General features: G+C 45.4%; 1 protein-coding gene across 4 annotated transcripts in view; it reads left to right on the top strand.

Annotated features, from left to right (window-relative positions):
• Positions 1 to 18,661, top strand: part of LOC116981930 (peptide transporter 3-like) — a 68,292-nt gene that overhangs the window by 33,806 nt on the left and 15,825 nt on the right. For all 4 annotated transcript variants that reach the window (XM_033035153.1, XM_033035152.1, XM_033035151.1 and 1 more), the window contains 11 exons: positions 1,309 to 1,395; positions 2,561 to 2,660; positions 4,371 to 4,461; positions 6,256 to 6,333; positions 7,615 to 7,697; positions 9,569 to 9,661; positions 11,256 to 11,423; positions 12,235 to 12,323; positions 15,993 to 16,074; positions 16,748 to 16,864; positions 17,852 to 18,022. In XM_033035153.1, coding sequence (XP_032891044.1) covers positions 1,309 to 1,395; positions 2,561 to 2,660; positions 4,371 to 4,461; positions 6,256 to 6,333; positions 7,615 to 7,697; positions 9,569 to 9,661; positions 11,256 to 11,423; positions 12,235 to 12,323; positions 15,993 to 16,074; positions 16,748 to 16,864; positions 17,852 to 18,022 — 1,159 coding nt within the window. The remainder of the gene's footprint in view (positions 1 to 1,308; positions 1,396 to 2,560; positions 2,661 to 4,370; positions 4,462 to 6,255; positions 6,334 to 7,614; positions 7,698 to 9,568; positions 9,662 to 11,255; positions 11,424 to 12,234; positions 12,324 to 15,992; positions 16,075 to 16,747; positions 16,865 to 17,851; positions 18,023 to 18,661) is intronic.

Here is an 18,661-nt window from a genome sequence, read left to right as displayed (position 1 = left end):
GCTGCTTTGCCAAAGAGTCATAGGAAATCTGGAATGTGCTTCTCCTAAAAGCTCTAGATAGTGCTGTATGAGGGTGCAAAGGTGACTCACCAGCATGTGCCCTGGGATGGCGTGCTTCAGTTATGAGGAGAGACTGGAGAGGCTTGGTTTGTTTTCTCTTAAAGGGAAAAGTTTAAGAGGGAACATGATTGAGGTCTATAAAATTATGAGTATGGATTGGGTAGATGGCTGGAAACAGGGAGAAAGAATGACAGTGAGGGGGTGGGGTGGGGGTGGTTTTGGGGAAGAAAGGGGAGGGGGAAGGGGAAGGATATTTCTCAATTTACAACATATAACATGAGCCCAATCCTCCATTGCCCATACTGCCAACTGGAACAATATATGTCATAGTCTTTAAAACTTCATTAAGTTTGCCCAAAGAGTGGACTCCTACTTCTCTGAGCCTGCCTTGATAAGCTAGTGTAAGTTTGTGGAGTTCCTGACCTCTTCCCACACTATACTCAAGCTTCAGTCTAACCAAGGATAAATGTGCTCATGAGAAGCAACGTGTAATACTTGGGATGACCTTAGAGAAATTGTTCTAATTATAGAGCGGAAAAGGTTGCAGAGAAGTTCCACATAATAAGTTGACACAACGGTTCAAAATTATTAGGGGATTTGATAAGAGAAGCTTAAGAGGGAATCCATTGGAGATGTAGGGGTTAAACAGTGGCAGAAGGTGATCAGAAGGTGCACTTTTAAATTGGGTACATTAAATGAGATGTGAGAGGAAGGGAAATGTTTCATGCGGCTAATTTTATGAGCACGTGTCAGTAGATTTTCTATTACCCCTCACACAGCAATTAGACATATAAACTCAACAAGTTGGTGGTATGGATACAGCATTAGGGATTAATTGAACAGTTCTATCAAGGAGCCGACATTGTTATAAAGGGCAAAATGATCATCCCCTGTACAAATAGATATGATGTTTCTATTTAGATCAAAGTGCCTGTGCTTTGGTAGACACAAAATGCTGGAGAAACTCTGCGGGTGAGGCAGCATCTAAGGAGAGAAGGAATTGGCGATGTTTCGAGAGAAGGCCAATTCCTTCTCTCCTTAGATGCTGCCTCACCCGCAGAGTTTCTCCAGCATTTTGTGTCTACCTTCGATTTTACCAGCATCTGCAGTTCTTTCTTAAACTTACCTGTGCATTGGATACATAAAACTTTGGACATTTAGGAAATGGTGGGTAATCATAGGACAGCAGTAAGGAGTCAATGATGTGACATTGTCTCTAATTCTTGTCTTCACCATCTTGGATTCCAGGAGCATTCTCATATTCACCATCTTATTCCTGGGTGGTGCCACTCTTTTGTCGGCTACTGCTTATCCAATACCAATTGGGATGCCAGGGTGAGTATATGAACCTGTCGTAGGTGAGTGTGGGTGGTGAGGTCCAACTGTAGCGTGTCTGGGACCTCACAGAATGACCACCACCATTCATTTCACTGGCTTCTTTGCTCCTCGCTCAGCTTGATGCTTGCAATGTTCACATGCACAGGTCGCCCCAAGGCTCTTACACAATCTATTTTTGGTCCTGTATGTACAGGAGCGAATGTCCAAGGTTCACAAAAATAACACGGCTTGCTTCTCTCCAGAACGACTTGTAATCACACCCTCAACCAAGTAAATCAAACCATCCCTATTCCTCAGCCATGGTACCTTTCCCTGCCGGTGAATGCTCTCGGCCCATCTCCTATGCCAAGTATGGTGAGTTGCCCACATGACACCCTGGGTGGCACAGATCTTAAATGAGGCCAGGGTTTCAAAACAGCAGCTGAACCTTCACCATGGTTATGGGCAACCAAGTGAGGCTAAAACTGACCACAACATTGTTTTGGTCCTTGGAATTAACAAAGGTCTACAAATGTCCCTGGATGAGAATGGCATTAGATTGAGCACCAAACTGATGCGCCCCTCATACATTTGCCCCTGTCCACACTTTGTCTATCAATGGGGGTCCCTGACTAGATGTGGTTGAAAGGCATGTGGGCATTAAGCCATGTTGTGTAGCTATTCTATCCACTTTAACCCAGGCCCATGGCACGTGGAGCAAAGTGAGGACCAAAGGGTGGAATTAAATTGAGAAACCGATGGATTGGGGTAAACCCATTGTGAATTGGACCAGGGCTCTTCCGTTCCAAAACCCCTGATAACAATCTCCCTGCTCCCTTCATAATGAATACCAGGCATGGGTGACATATCATCACGTTGGCATTGGGAATCACGGGACCAGCCGATCACCATCATCAGACTCACCAGCCCTGATATTGTAATTCATGGTATTATTATCTCATATCCCTTCCCTACATCTGCCCAGCAAAGTGGAATGATGCCACTCTGTAGAAACTGTAACTGTGTAGGAACGGCTGCTCTCTCAACAGGCGCGAGGGGTTGAGAAGGATTTTTTTTAAACTCTGTTTCGTCCACATTAAATGAGTTCTCAATGTTCCCAATGCTCTCTAACCTTCTCAACCATCGAATGTTATTGCATTGACCGGACTCTCTCTGTTTGCAGGGTTGGTTCCGCCATTGGACTCTTCCTCATTAGTTTGGGATTCGGCAGCATCCAATCCAACTTGTCACACTTTGGTGCTGATCAAATTGGTATGAAAGAGGTGAGGACAGATTGCCTCGGTGTCTCTAAGACTTTGGGATGGTCCGGGAGACATGTTAAAAGATTGACCCAAGGAAGGATGGAAGCGGCCTTGAATGGAGTCTAGCAACAGCTCATCTCAGCAGTATAAGGTCATAAGGTCATAAGGAATAGGAGTAGAATTAGGCCACTCGGCCCATCAAGTCTAGTCTGCCATTCAATCTTTTCCCTTGCTCACTGCTAAAAATGTTAGCTAATTTTAATTCATTACTCTGTGAGTTAGATTCAATTTACTAATGTCTGAATCATGGAAAAGGTCATGGGGATACATACGAAGGTAAATAAATCTCTGGGGCCTTATCAGGAATTTCCAACGGCATTGTGTGAAGCTAGGAAATAAATTATGGGAGCCCTGGCTGAGAGATCTATGAATCATCAGTAGATGTGCCAGAGATGGCAAGTTGGCGAATGTTGTGCCTCTATTTAAGAAAGGTTTGTGAAGACAAGCATGGGAACTATAGACTAGTAAGCCTGACATCTGTTGTAAGCATGTTACTGGAGAGGATTCAGAGGAATTTGCAAAGGCAAGGGTTGATTAAGGATACTGTATGTCAGCATGGTTTTGTGCATGGAAGTTTGAGGTTCATGAATTTGATTAAGTTTAAGAAGTAACAAAAAGGTTTGGCAGGGCCATAGATGGACCATGGACTTATATGGACTTCACCAAGGCCTTTGATAACGTTGGTCATGGAAGGCCTGCTCTGGAAGGTTAGGTCGCATAGTATCCAGGGAGAGCTAGCTAATTGGGTACAGAATTGAGAGTATAGTGTGTAATTCTGGTCACCCCATTACACTAAAAACGTGGAGGCTTTGGAGAGGTGCAGAAGAGGTTTACCAGAATGCTGCCTGGATTAGAGGGTATTTGCTATAGAGAGCAGTTGGATGAACTTGAATTGTTTTCTCTGGAACGTGGGAGGATGTGGGTAGACCTGATAGAAGTGTATAAAATATGAAAGGCATAGATAGGATAGACTGTCAGAACCTTTTTCCCAGTGTTAAAACTGGAAGGAATAGCTTAAAGGTGAAGGGGAAAAAGTTTAAAGGAGATGCCGGTTTTTTATGCAGAGTAGTGGGTGCCTGTGTGGTGGGAGGCAGATGTGAGTGTGGGTCGGAAAGAACTGCAGATGCTGGTTTAAATCGAAGATGGACATAAAATGCTGGAGTAACTCAGCGGGACAGGTAGCATCTCTGGAGAGAAGGAGTGGGTGACGTTTCGGGTGGAGACCCTTCTTCAGACTGAAGATATAAGAGTGGTATTTAAGAGGCTATTAGTTAGGCACATAGATATGGAGGGGTAAGAATCATGTGTAGGCAGATGAAATTGGCTCAGCTTGGCTCAAACATTGTGGGCTGAAGAGCCTTTTCCCATGCTGTATTTTACTCTGTTCTATGTTCTACATGCAGGTTGTGGGGATTAGTTTAGCTAGGCAGTTGTGGAGGGCAGTGTGAGTTGTGGTGTGGGGTTGAAGGTGTGGGGAGAAGGTTTGGGGGTTGGTGTGGGGGGCGGGGGGGGGGGGGCAGTGTAGGGGGCAGTGTGGGAGGAGTGTGGGGGGGGGGTCAAGTGTGTAGAGCAGTGCAGGGGGGAGCTGTGGGGGTAGGTGTGAGGGGAGGTACAGAGAGAGGTGTGGTAGGAAGTGTGACATTAATAACAGAGTTTGTTTCTTGTTTGCAGGAGAAACAATACTGGACGTACTTTTCACTTTTCTACTTTTCTGTAAATTTGGCATCTTTGATTTCCGGGATTTGCGTACCGATTTTGCGAGGTGAGAGATCTTGTCGAGTGAGGCGGTGAAGCGGTGACGGGGTGGGAAAGGCAGCCATGGCTAAGGTCACACCTGGCTGGCTTTGTGCTCAGTCCTGCCTGCCTGGGGCAAGTGGCAGGTGTGGGGAATACTGAGAGTGGGAACAAGCCCAGGTGATTGCACTGCCACCGGTCAGTGCCTGGACTTCCTGCAAGTCTAGGTGTTCCTCTCAGCAGGAATCCAAATTAGTAGAGACATTGCCAGCGAGAGCGGTCTCCATTACACAAATAAACTTGCTTGTAGAAGTCCCCATCATTGTGTTTAGTGAGTAGGTAACAGTCTGAAGCAGGGTTTCGACCCAAATCGTCGCCCATTCCACCTCTTCAGAGATGCTGCCTGTCCCGCTGAGTTACTCCAGCATTTTGTGTCTATCTTTGGCTTAAACTAGCATCTGCAGTTCCTTCCTACACACATGGTCTTTAGTGAGGCTGTGATGAAGGAATCTTTATATTGCAATTCACTTCACAACAGTGAACTGATTAAGATCTAGTTGTGCCAAAGCGACTTCCAGTGATATCTGATCAATGTTGCTGTCCTCCATTGATGCTTGACGTACGATGGATTTAAGCTGATTCTGATCTGTGTCTGTGACTTCAAGCAATATCTTATCTCTTCCAATGGTAGCTGATCTGTCCTGATAGCCTGCAGTTTCATTTCGTGTGCTTTATTCACTTCCAGTGATACCTGCATGTTGCAGTCTCGCAGTGATAATCAATCTGCCCCAGCGTTATCTAATCATTTCCCCTAACTTCTGCCCTGATTCCAGTGATATGTGATCCATTCTATTGCTTTGCAGTAATATTTGAATCTCATTGACTTTGAATGTTATCTGAGATGAGACAACATCTTCGAGTGCTATATGATGTGCTCCATTCTCTTCCAGTGATATCTACTCTCGCTCAGAGGCATCCAGTGATATATATGACCCAGCATCTTTGACCATCTCTGACATCCAGCAGCTCTCCTTACCCGCCAACCTCAGGTATCTCCCAAAGAGATGCATAACACTGTCTTGGATTTCCCAAGGGAAATATGGTGAAATATTCCCAATATTTTCCCATTCATAAAAACTTGCTGTGGTATATTTGCATATTTAATTAATTCTGGTTATCATCTTTCTTGCTCCCTTCAGATGAAATATTTATTTGCCCCAAAGGTTATCAATCTTTGGAATCTTTCATTCTAGAAAACTGAATGCCCAATATCTGTGTCTATTCAAATCAGAGATCAATAGATTTGTGGTAACAAAGGAAGTTACGGGATATGGAAATAGAAAAAGAAAGTATTTTAACATCAATTCAGATTAATATCAGCTATTATTTTACTGAATCATGGAGAAACAGAAAGGTTCAGATAGTCTATTTCTGTTCTTAGTTTTTATGTTACCACGTCCTGGTTACTCCTCTGTTTAACCTTTACTTGTCCTGGCCTGACCACTAGGTGTTGGTATGTGACATATATAATGCCACTGCTGATGTACCTTCTTGCCTTACCGTTGGGTTCTGGAGTATCGCAAATGTGTTTATTTTTGTAACATCTGTGTATAACAGTTTGGTAAATGCACAGTGTTGTATGATGTCAGTACTAACACCATAACATGTGCACATTACTGCCTGGTCACTGGTCCTGTTATCTAACTATAATGCAGCAATAACTGAGTGATGGATATTACACTTTACATGTAGAACTAGGAGGCTATGGTGGAAGTGATACTAGTTACTGGTATAATGAACAATTCCTTGTCTCTACTTCCAGAGGATGTCAAGTGTCTCAATGCAGACTGCTATCCCCTTGCATTTGGAGTTTGTTCAATAGCCGTATTGGTGGCTTTAGGTAAGTTTCACCTTTTGTTGATCTATTTTCAGTGGGCAAAGTGCTGACCCTGCACAGTAAGATCTGGCAATATTTCCATGTTTTCATTGGTCTCTCTGTTGAGGTCTGGATTTCTAGCTGGATGTCAAACAAGTCACACTGCTGTCTATGTCTCTGGTGACTGTACCTCTCTGGCCAGTAGTCAAGACTTTCAGCTGCCTGGGTCTGTTATTCCTGAGCCTGAGCCACTTCTCTCTTTTGTTTTGTATTATCTGGTTAAAATCTATCTTTAAAAGGTGTCCCAAGAGAGTTGTAGAGTCTACAGCCAGAAGGGAAAGTTGAAAGGGTGATGAAAATCTTGTGAGATGGAGTTCAAGAATAATTTTGAAGAAATACAAATAAAATGGCAAAAATAAATGAGAGGAAGAGAAGACAAGTATTATGAAAATAAGAGGGCTAGGTGATGGGATGAAATAGGTATTGGTTTATTATCAGCCTTGATCATATTGAATGGCGGTGCAGGCTCGAAGGGCCGAATGGCCTACTCCTGCACCTATTTTCTATGTTTCTATGTTTCTATGTACTGAAGTACAGTGAAAATCTTTTGCGTGCTATCCAAGTAAAAAAAAGTCCACACATGATTATAATTACAAGCATACACGAGGACAACAAAAAGAATGGACACAGAGTGCAGAAGAAAGTGAAGGGAAAGTGCAGATTTTAAAAAGTGCATGGACCAAAATGAGGTAGAATGGAATTTAAGAAATACATCCCTTTGCTATTGATGGGTTCAAGAGTCTGATAACAGTGGGAAGGAATCTGTCCTTGAATCTGGTGGCTTGTGCTTTCAACCTTCTGTACGTTCTGCTCGATGGTAGGGATGAGAAGAGAGAATGATTAGGTGAGAATGGTACTTTCTTATGTTGGCTGCTGGGCTGCTGTCTTGAGGCAATGTGAAGTGTAGATGGAGTCAATGGTGGTGGGAGAGGGGTTGTGGGTGAAGGCTGGTTTGTGAGATGGAGTGGGCTGATGATGTGAGGTTTTATGACTAATCTAGGGCTGAACGGGGCACCACTGGCCCGAGACAGATCAAGGGAAAATCTATCTTAATTTAATTGTATCGATTGTTAATGTCCGGAGGGAACAGGCCCAGGAGAAGGTAGTGCACAGGAGAATGTAGTGCGGGCTCTTGGGTGTGTAATCTGCAGCATTGACTGCTGTATTTCAGATGTGACACAATCTGATTGAGTGACTTGAGAGAAAGAATGCTCAATGCCCGACGTAAGCTGTCTTGTTTTTCAGTGATCTTTGGAGTAGGCACACCCAGGTACAAGATCTACCCACCATCTGGTAACCTGTTCTGCAAAGTCATCTCTGCCACATGGGTAAGTGGTGCACTGTGCAACAAGGTGTAGCCTCCTGACCAATGGAAAAGGGAGAGAGCTCAGTTAATTATCAGTTAACCTGTAGCAAGGCAAATGTGCAGTGAGTTATTGTAATTAATTAATTTATTGTAACTAATTTTTTGGAATGAATTAATTTATTGGAATTAATTAATTTATTGGAATTAATTAATTTATTGGAATTAATTTATTAGCCATGTATGTAAATATACAAGGAATTTGATTTGCCAACAGTCATACACAAAAGCAATAAGATAAATAAGCACAGAAAAATTCACAAAGACTTAAACAGCCACCACAATGGCGTGTGAGAATCCCCAGGGCACACAGCATAAGCGGAGACCAACAGCCATCAGTTCAATGTCCGGGCCACACACACGCTCCTTCACTGTGATGTGACCAGAGTTGTACCGACCGCTGTCACTCTCTCTGCAGTCCCTGCCCGCCCGAACAGTCAGAAAGCCGTCCACACTCGCACTTAGACTCCGGGATATCCTCATGGAGCCATGACCCCGCAGAACACTGAGATCACTGCACTCACGGCACTCCCTCCGAGCCCCCACCAGCGCAGGCAGCACGTCCATCTTGTTTTTTCGGCGAACTCACATTCCCCACTGTGTTGGAAGGCAAATAACATACCATCTTTCCTCCTTTTCTCCCGCGGTCAGGGGCAATCGGAACATCCGCAGTCGGGGCGATCGAAGCTCCCACGATCGGGGCGGTCGATGCTCCTGCGGTTGGAGCTCCCGCAGTCGATCCCTAACAAAGGGACCACCTTCTCTAGGATGTTAAAGCCGCAGTGCAGACGGAGACACGATGAAAAAGTCTCAATTACGTCAAGGAAAGAGATGAAAAAAGTTTTACATAGATACATAGATACATAGAAAATAGGTGCAGGAGTAGGCCATTCGGCCCTTCGAGCCTGCACCGCCATTCAATATGATCATGGCTGATCATCCAACTCAGTATCCCGTACCTGTCTTCTCTACATACCCTCTGATCCCTTTAGCCACAAGGGCCACATCTAACTCCCTCTTAAATATAGCCAATGAACTGGCCTCAACTACCTTCTGTGGCAGAGAATTCCAGAGATTCACCACTTTTCACCAGAATTCCAGAGATTCACCAATCTTTCTTCATATGAAAGTCCTGACATCCCAGGAATCAGTCTGGTGAACCTTCTCTGCACTCCCTCTATGGCAATAATGTCCTTCCTCAGATTTGGAGACCAAAACTGTACGCAATACTCCAGGTGTGGTCTCACCAAGACCCTGTACAACTGCAGTAGAACCTCCCTGCTCCTATACTCAAATCCTTTTGCTATGAATGCTAACATACCATTCGCTTTCTTTACTGCCTGCTGCACCTGCATGCCTACTTTCAATGACTGGTGTACCATGACACCCAGGTCTCGTTGCATCTCCCCTTTTCCTAATCGGCCACCATTTAGATAAAAGTCTGCTTTCCTGTTTTTGCCACCAAAGTGGATAACCTCACATTTATCCACATTATACTGCATCTGCCACATTCAAGTAGTCAATGAATGGAGACCATTATTCTGTATCTGAACCATACTGTACTTGCCCTGGAGCCTTTAAAAATATCGTCTTGATGACGTTTAACCATTATGTGCACTCTATTCTTTTTGTGTTGGTGATTTAGAGTGAGTTTTACTCGCTATTTAACTAATGCATCATTGATCAAGTTCACTTCCAATGGCCTTGATGAGCTCCAAAGCATCTATGTTAACCATGCTGCGAATCCATGTCACCCTCGCATGAATAATGCGATAAGCACCCATCTGTTCCCATGTCTGCTCAACGTATTAAACATGTCGTGTTTGGGTTATGCAGAGCGCCCTGAAAAACAAGATCAAGTGGCTCAGGAATAAGAAGAAAGAGAAGGCCAGGGAGCATTGGTTGGACTGGGCCGACCCACGCTATGAGGTAGGTAACTACGTGTAATGGCTAATGCAATGACTCGCCAAGGTAGCACTGGGAGGTCCACTGATGTCCATACCCTGCACGATAATGCAGGGAACTTGGTGTAATGTCTTCTCCAGTGCCACTGTTCTTAACTCAACTGCATTGAATGATAGTTCTTTAGATTCCAGGCTCAGGTGTATTGAATGATTAGTAGTGCAAGTGTATAATGTAGCAGATGTTAGTGATGGAGCCATGTTCTCCTAGGATTTGATATATTTTACAAAAGCATTTTCAATTCTGCTGGGAGTTGGTGGTTGATGGGGTCTCCGGAGGATACAATATCATCCAATGAATGTATTAATATTAAACGACCATTGTTTTCCACTTATTTTGTTAACATCCTGCCATGAACACTCCTTCTCTGCAGTAGAAAGTGGACCCTCTCTGTTGCTGATTCTGGCTCACCCCATACCTGAAAATGGATACCCAGCAGGATGATTTGAATGTTCATCTCATTACCTTCCCAGAGTTGTATTTGGTCACCACACCGTTCCATTCTCACTGCTTCTTGTCAATGTGCACTTAGAATGAGTGGGCTGGGATTGATGGAGGATATGCCACATTTTATTACTTCAAATTCTGAAGGTCGTGAGCTCATCCCCCCCCCCCCCCCTCCCTCCCCAGGATACAACTGACAATCCAGTAGAGTCCTGAATGTACATTTGCAGCACGTAAAACACTAAACCGAGATCCTTTCTGTCCCTTCGTCAAGGATTCCATGACATTTGCTCAATGAAGATCAAGAAGATTCTCCCTGGAGTCGCAGCCTCTATTTATCCCTCAGTCAACGTGATAAATAAAGATTGGCTCTTATCATAACTGTTAATGGGAACTTACTGAATGCAAATTGGATGCAGTGTTTCAATGGATTATACATTGTGTTGGCCGTGCCATGGTTTGGGACATGCTGAAGTAATGCAAGTCCATCTAAATGCAAATTGTAAACTGATCAAAGAAAGTAAACATGCAGTTGCAGCAAGTGCAGGAGATGGCAAGGCTTTGTAGTGAGAAGATTCAAGTGTTGGGATGTCTTACTGCAACTGTACAGGGTCTAGGTGAGCCCACAACTTGAGTAATGTGTGCATTTCTGAGGGATGGTGAGAGTACAGCAGAGTTTCACTGGATTGATCTCTGCGATGACAGGACTGATGTATGAAGAGGACTTGGGATGACTAGGTTTGTATTTGCTGGAGTTTAGAAGGATAACAGGAGACCTAATTCAACTTTTAAATTCCTGACACGACTGGACAGATTAGATGCAGGAAAGATGTTGCTGATGTCAAGGAGACCAGGACCAAGAATCACACTATAAGGATAGGAGTTGGCCTTTTGGGACATGGATGGGAAGAAATGTCTTGACCCAGAGTGAGGTGAACCTGTGTAATGCTCAAGCACAGAAAACAGCAGAGGCCAAGTTATTGAATATATTGGAAGGAGTTAGATAGAAGTTGTTCTTGAGGCTAAAGACATCAGGAATGTGGGGAGAAATTAGGATAAGGGCACTATTGTGACGGACTGATATTACATTTGCTGCTTGAACTTTTTTGTGTTTCAGCAAGATCTCATCAGTGATGCCAAGAAGTTATACAACCTGTTGGTGTTATACCCGCTGATGCCAATGTACTGGGCACTCTATGAGCAACAGGGCTCACGGTGGACTCTACAGGCCCACGAGATGGAGCTCAACATGGGATCACTCACACTGAAACCTGACCAGCTGCAGGTACAGGGACCACACACCATTCAGCGGGTGACAGGGTCTGGAAGGCGAAGTGGTGGAGGGAATGGGAACAATGTTTTGGTTGCTGCTCGTGAAGGTGTCAGGGTGTTGGGCCATTGCATTTACAGGGGCATTTATACCCCAGACATTGTCTGGGTACTGAAGGTAAAGTGGCAGGAATATCATAGATCAGTTTTAGGTTGCTTTATCAAAGGGCTGATACACACAAACTATGAATTCCATCGTCAAAGCCGGGGGGAAACGAATCAGAGAGGCAGTGAGTGAGACACAAAATCAGATCGGCTGTTTTTTTTCCTTAGAATAGAAATGGCTGAAGGAAAATTGTCCTGTATAAAATTGTGAGGAGCCTAGATTCCCTTAGTTCCCATTTACTGCTTCTCTTAGTGCAGGAGGCAAAAAACAGGTGGCTGGGAACTAAAGTCGTTGGTGGATGGATTGGTGTGGAGAGGAGGAATCTCTTATTGCCCAAAGGGTACTGGGAATATGGAGCTTGAAATAGTGATCCCCTCAGTGGGGGAGGGGCATGAACCTGTCAGTGGGGGAGGGGCGTGAACCTGTCAGTGGGGGAGAGGGTTGAACCCCAGAATCAGTGGGGGAGGGGCGTAAACCTGGAAGTGAGTGGGAAGGCGGTCAGAACGTCCCAGTCACAGGGAGCTGAGGTGAAGCCTTGGGTCGTTGAGGAAGGGAGGCAGCCTTTATCATCCAGGAGCAAGGTCTTGTTATCCCCACAGTGGACAGGGGCTGTTCTAAGTTACATCCTTCTCTTTATTTCCATGTCTCTACTTTATTCCAGAGCCTGAACCTGTTCTTTGTGCTGTTCCTGTTGCCGATATTTGAAGGAATCATCTATCCTCAGTTTGAGAAGATAAACTTGTTGTTACGGTAAGAACCTCATGTCTCTGCTTTACCCCTCTCACCTCAACCCATGTGAATATCTCATCAAATGACCATCTCATCACAGGGCGTAACCTTCTTACCTCCTGATGCCTGGGCTCCTTTGGAAACTCATTCAGCTGAACCACACTGTATCAGGGCAATTCTTGTAATCCCTTAACATAGGTTTGGTGGGTCTTCTCATAAGAGTTCTGATGGTCCGTCACTCAACTACAAGGGTCTTGCATGCAAGGTTCTGTCCCTAACTGGGATATTGAGGGAGTGGCTCCCTTTGTATGGTGAGAATGTTAATGGAATGCTTTCAAAACAGTTTTGAGTAGAATACATTGTGGATTACAGGGCTGACCCTCTCCAACCAGCTTGTCTCCCTCCTTCCAATCCCTCTTACACTACTAGCCACCTTGACCCGCATGAGAAAGGCCAACCCTCACCAGCCACCACTGTCAAGTCAAGTCAAGAGAGTTTATTGTCATGTGTCCCAGATAGAACAATGACATTCTTGCTTGCTGCAGCTCAACAGAATATTGTAAGCAAAAATACAGAACAGTTCCGTTCAATATACATATAAATAAGCAGATAAGTGCACTAGGGCTGTTACAGTTCAGAGTTTGTTTGTTGGCGAGTTTAATAGCCTGATGGCTGTGGGGAAGAAGCTGTTCCTTAACCTGGATGTAACAGATCTCAGGCTCCAGTACCTTCTGCCCGATGGTTGCGGAGAGGTGAGTGCGTGGCCAGGATGGTGTGGGTCCTTGATGATGTTGGCTGCCTTTTTGAGGCAGCGACTGCGATGGATCCCTTCGATGGTGGGGAGGTCAGAGCCGATGATGGACTGGGCAGTGGCTGCATCCTTTTCCGCTCCTGGATGCTCAAGTTGCCGAACCAGGCCACGATGCAACCAGTCTCTACTGTGCACCTGTAGAGGTTATAGAGAGTCCTCTTTGACATACCGACTCTCCGTCGTCTTCTCAGGAAGTAGAGGCGCTGATGTGCTTTCTTTATAATTGCATCAGTGTGCTGGGACCAGGAAAGATCTTCGGAAATATGCACACCCAGGAATTTGAAGTTCTTGACCCTTTCCACCATTGTCCCGTTGATATAAACCACCAAATCCCATCCCCAAATCCATTTGGTCAACTAACCCTCCCTTAAAGCTAACCATTCCTCCCGAACACCTGAATGTAAAGTCCAACTTCTCCAGCCAACTTGTCATCCCAACAATGCAAATGAAGACTCACAATTCTTCACTCTCTGGAGGACAATTATGGATTGCCAATAAATGCCCAGATCCCAGAAAACAATGCAAACCATGCCAGAAACATCAGTGACCATCATTCAGCAGAATGCTTTTGGCTGTTCTCCATCAGCACTGTGTTTGCCAGCAGCTGTGTTTCGTAGTTTAGTTTATTAATTTCATATATACCAAGGTACAGTGCAAGGCTTTTGTTTGCGTGCCATCCAGCCAAAGACTATACATAAATCCCATCACACCATCCACAGTGCACAGATAACGGGTACAACATTTAGTGTAAAATATCTAATACAAAACAGCCACCATACAAAATTGTGGGGCCACATAGCCCCAAGTGGCCAGCAATTGGTATACATATTGAGGAGCAATACTGATGGCACCATCTACTGCCAGTAGAGCGTATACATGCAGAGAGAGGGCAGCAGATTCATCGCGTTGCTTGGGGCCTTGGTCCTGCTCCAGGAGGTGGCAGTAGCATCCTAGTAATCATCCAGAGTTGATCCTGGTAGAGTGAATGTTAGCCACACAGACCCTTTCAACAGTGGAATCCAGGACTGTGTTAGCAGTGATCTGGGATCTGATGCAGAAACCAGAACCTCCAAAGGACCTGACATCAGTCTGAAGAAGGGTCTCGACCCGAAACGTCACCCATTCCTTCTCTCCAGAGATGCTGCCTGACCCGCTGAGTTACTCTAGCATTTTGTACCTTTTTTTTCCTAAACCAGCAGCAGAAGTTCCAGACTTTGGCTGTGCTGTCTTCCACGACCAGCCAGCTGAGCGGGATGCTAGTTGGGTCTGTGAGTTGTAACTGGCTGACCATCACATCCAAACTGGAATGGGTGGACTTCTAGTCCCACGCATGTGGCACACTTAGTCGTAGGCACCTCGATCTGACAGGTGAAGCTGACCTGGATGAGCTGTGCATCCACCTGCACAGGTAGGTTGTCCTGTCTGGGTCTTCAGGAGCAGAACAAATGGTATTCCACAGGTGTAGTAAAGGTCTGCAGATGCTGGTTTAAAATTGAAGGTAGACACAAAATGCTAGAGTAAAAGACCTGTCCCACGAGCATGCGACTCCATGCGGCAAGCGTGACCTAAAGGGCCTGTCAAACGAGCATGCGACTCCATGCGGCAAGCGCGACCTAACGTGGTCGCTTGAGCCGTATGGCCTCGCGGGGCCGGTCCCACTTCGATCGCCGGAGCCGTATGGAGTTGTGCGGAGCTGGTCCCGACATCGCGCGGGGCTCCGAAAAACTGACCGTGTTCAAAAATTCCGCGCGGCAACGGCCTGCTGGCCCGCAGCGTCTCAACGCCGTACGTCACGCATGAACTTCGCTCGAACTTCATGTCACTCACTCGACCTCCGCGCGGCCCCTGCTTCTGGTTTGGTCGCGCTTGCCGCATGCGGTCGCAGGTTCGTTGGACAGGCCCTTTAGGTCGCGCTTGCCGCATGGAGTCGCATGCTCGTGGGACAGGCCCTTAACTCAGCGGAACATGCAGCATCTCTGGAGAGAAGGAATGGGTGCCGTTTCGGGTCGAGACCCTTCTTCACACAATCTGCATTTTGGGAATTTAAACTAGGCCAGGACATGCCCGGTGAATGGCAGGGGCCTGGGGAGTGTTGTTGAATAGAGAGACTTAGGGGTACTAATATATAGTTCCCTGACATGGGCAATACAGGTAGACAGGGTGGAGAAGAAAGCATATGGTGGTGATGCATATATGTTGGAATGTCATGTTACGGCTGTATGAAATGCTAGTTCAACCACATTTGGAGTATTGCATGTTCTGCTCTTCAAACTATAGGAAAGATGTGATTAAGCTAGAGAGGGTGTAGAAAAGATACACAAGGAAATTATCTTTCGCTGCTTCTAGTACCCCCTCTCCCTCTTCCTCTCCCCATCTCCTCCCTTTCCAATTCCCTCTCCCTCTGTCTCACTCTGCTTCACCCTCTATCCCTCCCTTCTCCATCCTCATCTCCATCCAAGTCATCCTCCTTGTCTCCTTCCATGCCTTCTCTGTCTTCCTCCGTTTCCCTTCTATCTTTCTTCTTCCTCTCCCTCCCTTCTCCTCTCTTTGTCCCTCTGTCCCTCTGTCCCTCTGTCCCTCTGTCTCTCTGTCTCTCTGTCCCTCTGTCCCTCTGTCCCTCTGTCCCTCTGTCCCTCTGTCCCTCTGTCCCTCTGTCTCTCTGTCCCTCTGTCCCTCTGTCCCTCTGTCCCTCTGTCTCTCTGTCCCTCTGTCCCTCTGTCTCTCTGTCTCTCTGTCCCTCTGTCCCTCTGTCCCTCTCTCCCTCTGTCCCTCTGTCCCTCTGTCCCTCTGTCCCTCTGTCTCTCTGTCTTTCTGTCTCTCTCGCTCTTTCTCTCTCTCATCTGATTTGTAACTCTCCCTGTTTTGCTGCCAATTTACAGGCCGGTCACACGGATGTCCATTGGGCTGTTTGGAGCAGTGGTTGCATTCCTTATTGCTGGGATTGTCCAGTTGCAAATTCAGGTGAGAATGAGACTTGATTCTGCAGCAAGCTGCTGCTCAGCATTTAAGTTTCAATTCTGTAATTTTTCAATTTGGGTGAGAGCCTTCATTATGTGGTGCATTTCATTGCCAAAGGGGAGAAGTGATATCTGCACTGTGCTTCTGATTAAGTGAAATTACATTACTCCTGTACCTTAGATCCAAGTATGTGAGACCCACCTACTGAATATGATATAATGCTGCTCCATCTGTAACCTTGGTGTATATTTGTTCTGATAAGGATTTTGTCAGCCTATGGTGATGAGCTGATTGCCTTATGATCACTCTATGGTTGAGAGTTGACCATCCCAGTATATTTGAAAGTTTCTGATTTAGTATTTATTCTGGCATCATGGGAGGTATTTGTGTCAGAAGCACATCGCCCAACATAGGTCAATTTGGCACCTGACCCAACTGTTCGAAGATACAACAGTGCAGCACAGGATCAGGCCCTTCGGCCCATGATGTCTGTGTCCAACCATGATCCCAATTTTAACTAATCCAACATGCCTGCACATGGTCTTCAGTTGTAGACCAGATTGTCTCTGCCTGTGGGTGGGGGGAGGTAGCAGTGCACTAAAGTCCATGCCTCACAGCAGGGAGGAGAGTCTTGAACCTTTTACGGGTATTCTGATATTCGGGATTACTTTCACAGAAGTGGCAGCTTCCACCTCAGCCAGACGGTGTGACTGAATTGAAAATTTTTAACGGAGCTCTTTGCAATCTTAACATCGATTTCTTGGAAAATCATCTTGTGATGGATCAGCACGCGGTAAGAATGGCTTATGTTGCAGCTTCCTGTACGATTAGTCATTGTCATTTATAAAGAACCATTTATTTTATTTTAATTTTATTTGGGTTTATTGTACGTACTGACTAGTGATTTGGAATGGACTGCCTGACAAAATGATGGCAATGGATTTGATGGGAATAATGTGTCCATGCTGTGCTTCACACAACCCTACTTCCAATCTAATTTTTCTCTCCCTACCTTCAAATCTGGCATCAGCCATGATCACATTGAATGGCGGTGTTGGCTCGAAGGGCCGAATGGCCTACTCCTACACCTATTGTCTATTGTCTATTAAATCCTGTTCAATCCTCATCTGCAACAGCCCTAACATTCGTCTTCTCTGGTTAACTCATCTAATGCAAGTGCACTGTTCTCTGTGAGAGAGGTTTCTTCTGGACCTCTTAGTAAAATGGTTAGTGACTATCTTATCTTGGGTTTCCCAACCCCAGTGTGATCATCTAGGCCAGGTATTACAGAGTAACTGGTTGGTGTCATGGATAGTAACCCACATCCCTAGCAGAATACAATTCAACATCCCCTACCTGTCTTCTTGGGCACTTTGTCTTTATCTTTGGTTAGAACCAGCTTCTGCAGTTCTTTCCTTCTTCCTATTCTGATCTCAAATGCTCCCACCACACAAGGCCATCCTGACCGTGGTCTTTGAAAGGAGCACAAGTGGAACTTCTCTGCTAGAAATCTGCCTGAGGGGAAAGCAGTGGAACTAGGCAAATCCGCCAAAATGGCCTGAAATATCTTATACCCAGGATGCCCAGTGATGGAGAGGGGAGACTTCTCAGAATCACCTCATGACTGAGGATGCAACTGAGCCCTCTTCTCTGTAAAACTCTTTTAGGTGGTCCTTTGCCTTAATGTGTGACTGGTACTGTCATGGGTCAGGCTACAATAACACACACAGCAAGTTGGAAATAACTTCCCACACTGACTGGAATAACTTGTTTGTTTTAGTTGTCTCCCAGCTATCCCGTGCCCATGGTCCCCTACACACTGCGCATTGCTCCTGAACGCTGCTCACTGCCTCCAGTGTCAGGAAGCATCAACTTCACAACCGACTCGAAGACCAGGAGTACCCTCTTCATAGTGCAAGATCTCACAACCAGGGAATTGACTGTCACACAGGTGAGCAGGATGAACGGGAAAAGGTGTGCTGGTGGAAAAGTAGCTCATTGTAAATGACATGTCAAAGTGTTGATTTCTAACTTGGTCTTTCCACATTTAAGCTTAAAGACAAATCCAGAACGGGATTCAATTTATCTTCATACACAAAGCTCCAATGGTAACAATGTGGGCCTGCTGAGGTTTTAAGGACTGGCCATCCAATGCAATTATATGCATCACGTTAGTATTATTTGGATGTCTGACTGGCAGCTTGTTTTAACCAAGAGAGATACTACAACTTCATTCAAATTGGGGCTTAGTTGAAAACTAATTTCCATTACAATTACAATTTTGATGATGCAAATACCCCGTACACTATCTCTGCTCTGGTAGATATTATTGGAAATTAATGAGAGAAATTCAGGCTATTTGCACTTTTTTGTATCAATCTCTACACTATTGCATCTGGTAATGATGGATGTTCACTCAATGCCCACTCTGTGCTGGGACAGACCTGGGAGTGATGATGTAGAGGGATCAGCATCTCATCCTGTGCTATACTCTATCTAGAAGGGTTTGATAGGACAATCTAGGGGAAGCTTTACTCAGTATCTGACCCTTGCTCAACACCTTTGGGACTGTTTCATGGAACCCTGCAGA

Source organism: Amblyraja radiata, chromosome 16 (assembly GCF_010909765.2).
Source record: "Amblyraja radiata isolate CabotCenter1 chromosome 16, sAmbRad1.1.pri, whole genome shotgun sequence".
In the NCBI taxonomy this organism is placed as follows: domain Eukaryota; kingdom Metazoa; phylum Chordata; class Chondrichthyes; order Rajiformes; family Rajidae; genus Amblyraja; species Amblyraja radiata.
Note: the sequence above shows the minus strand (reverse complement) of the source record. Positions and strands in the feature narration are given on the sequence as shown.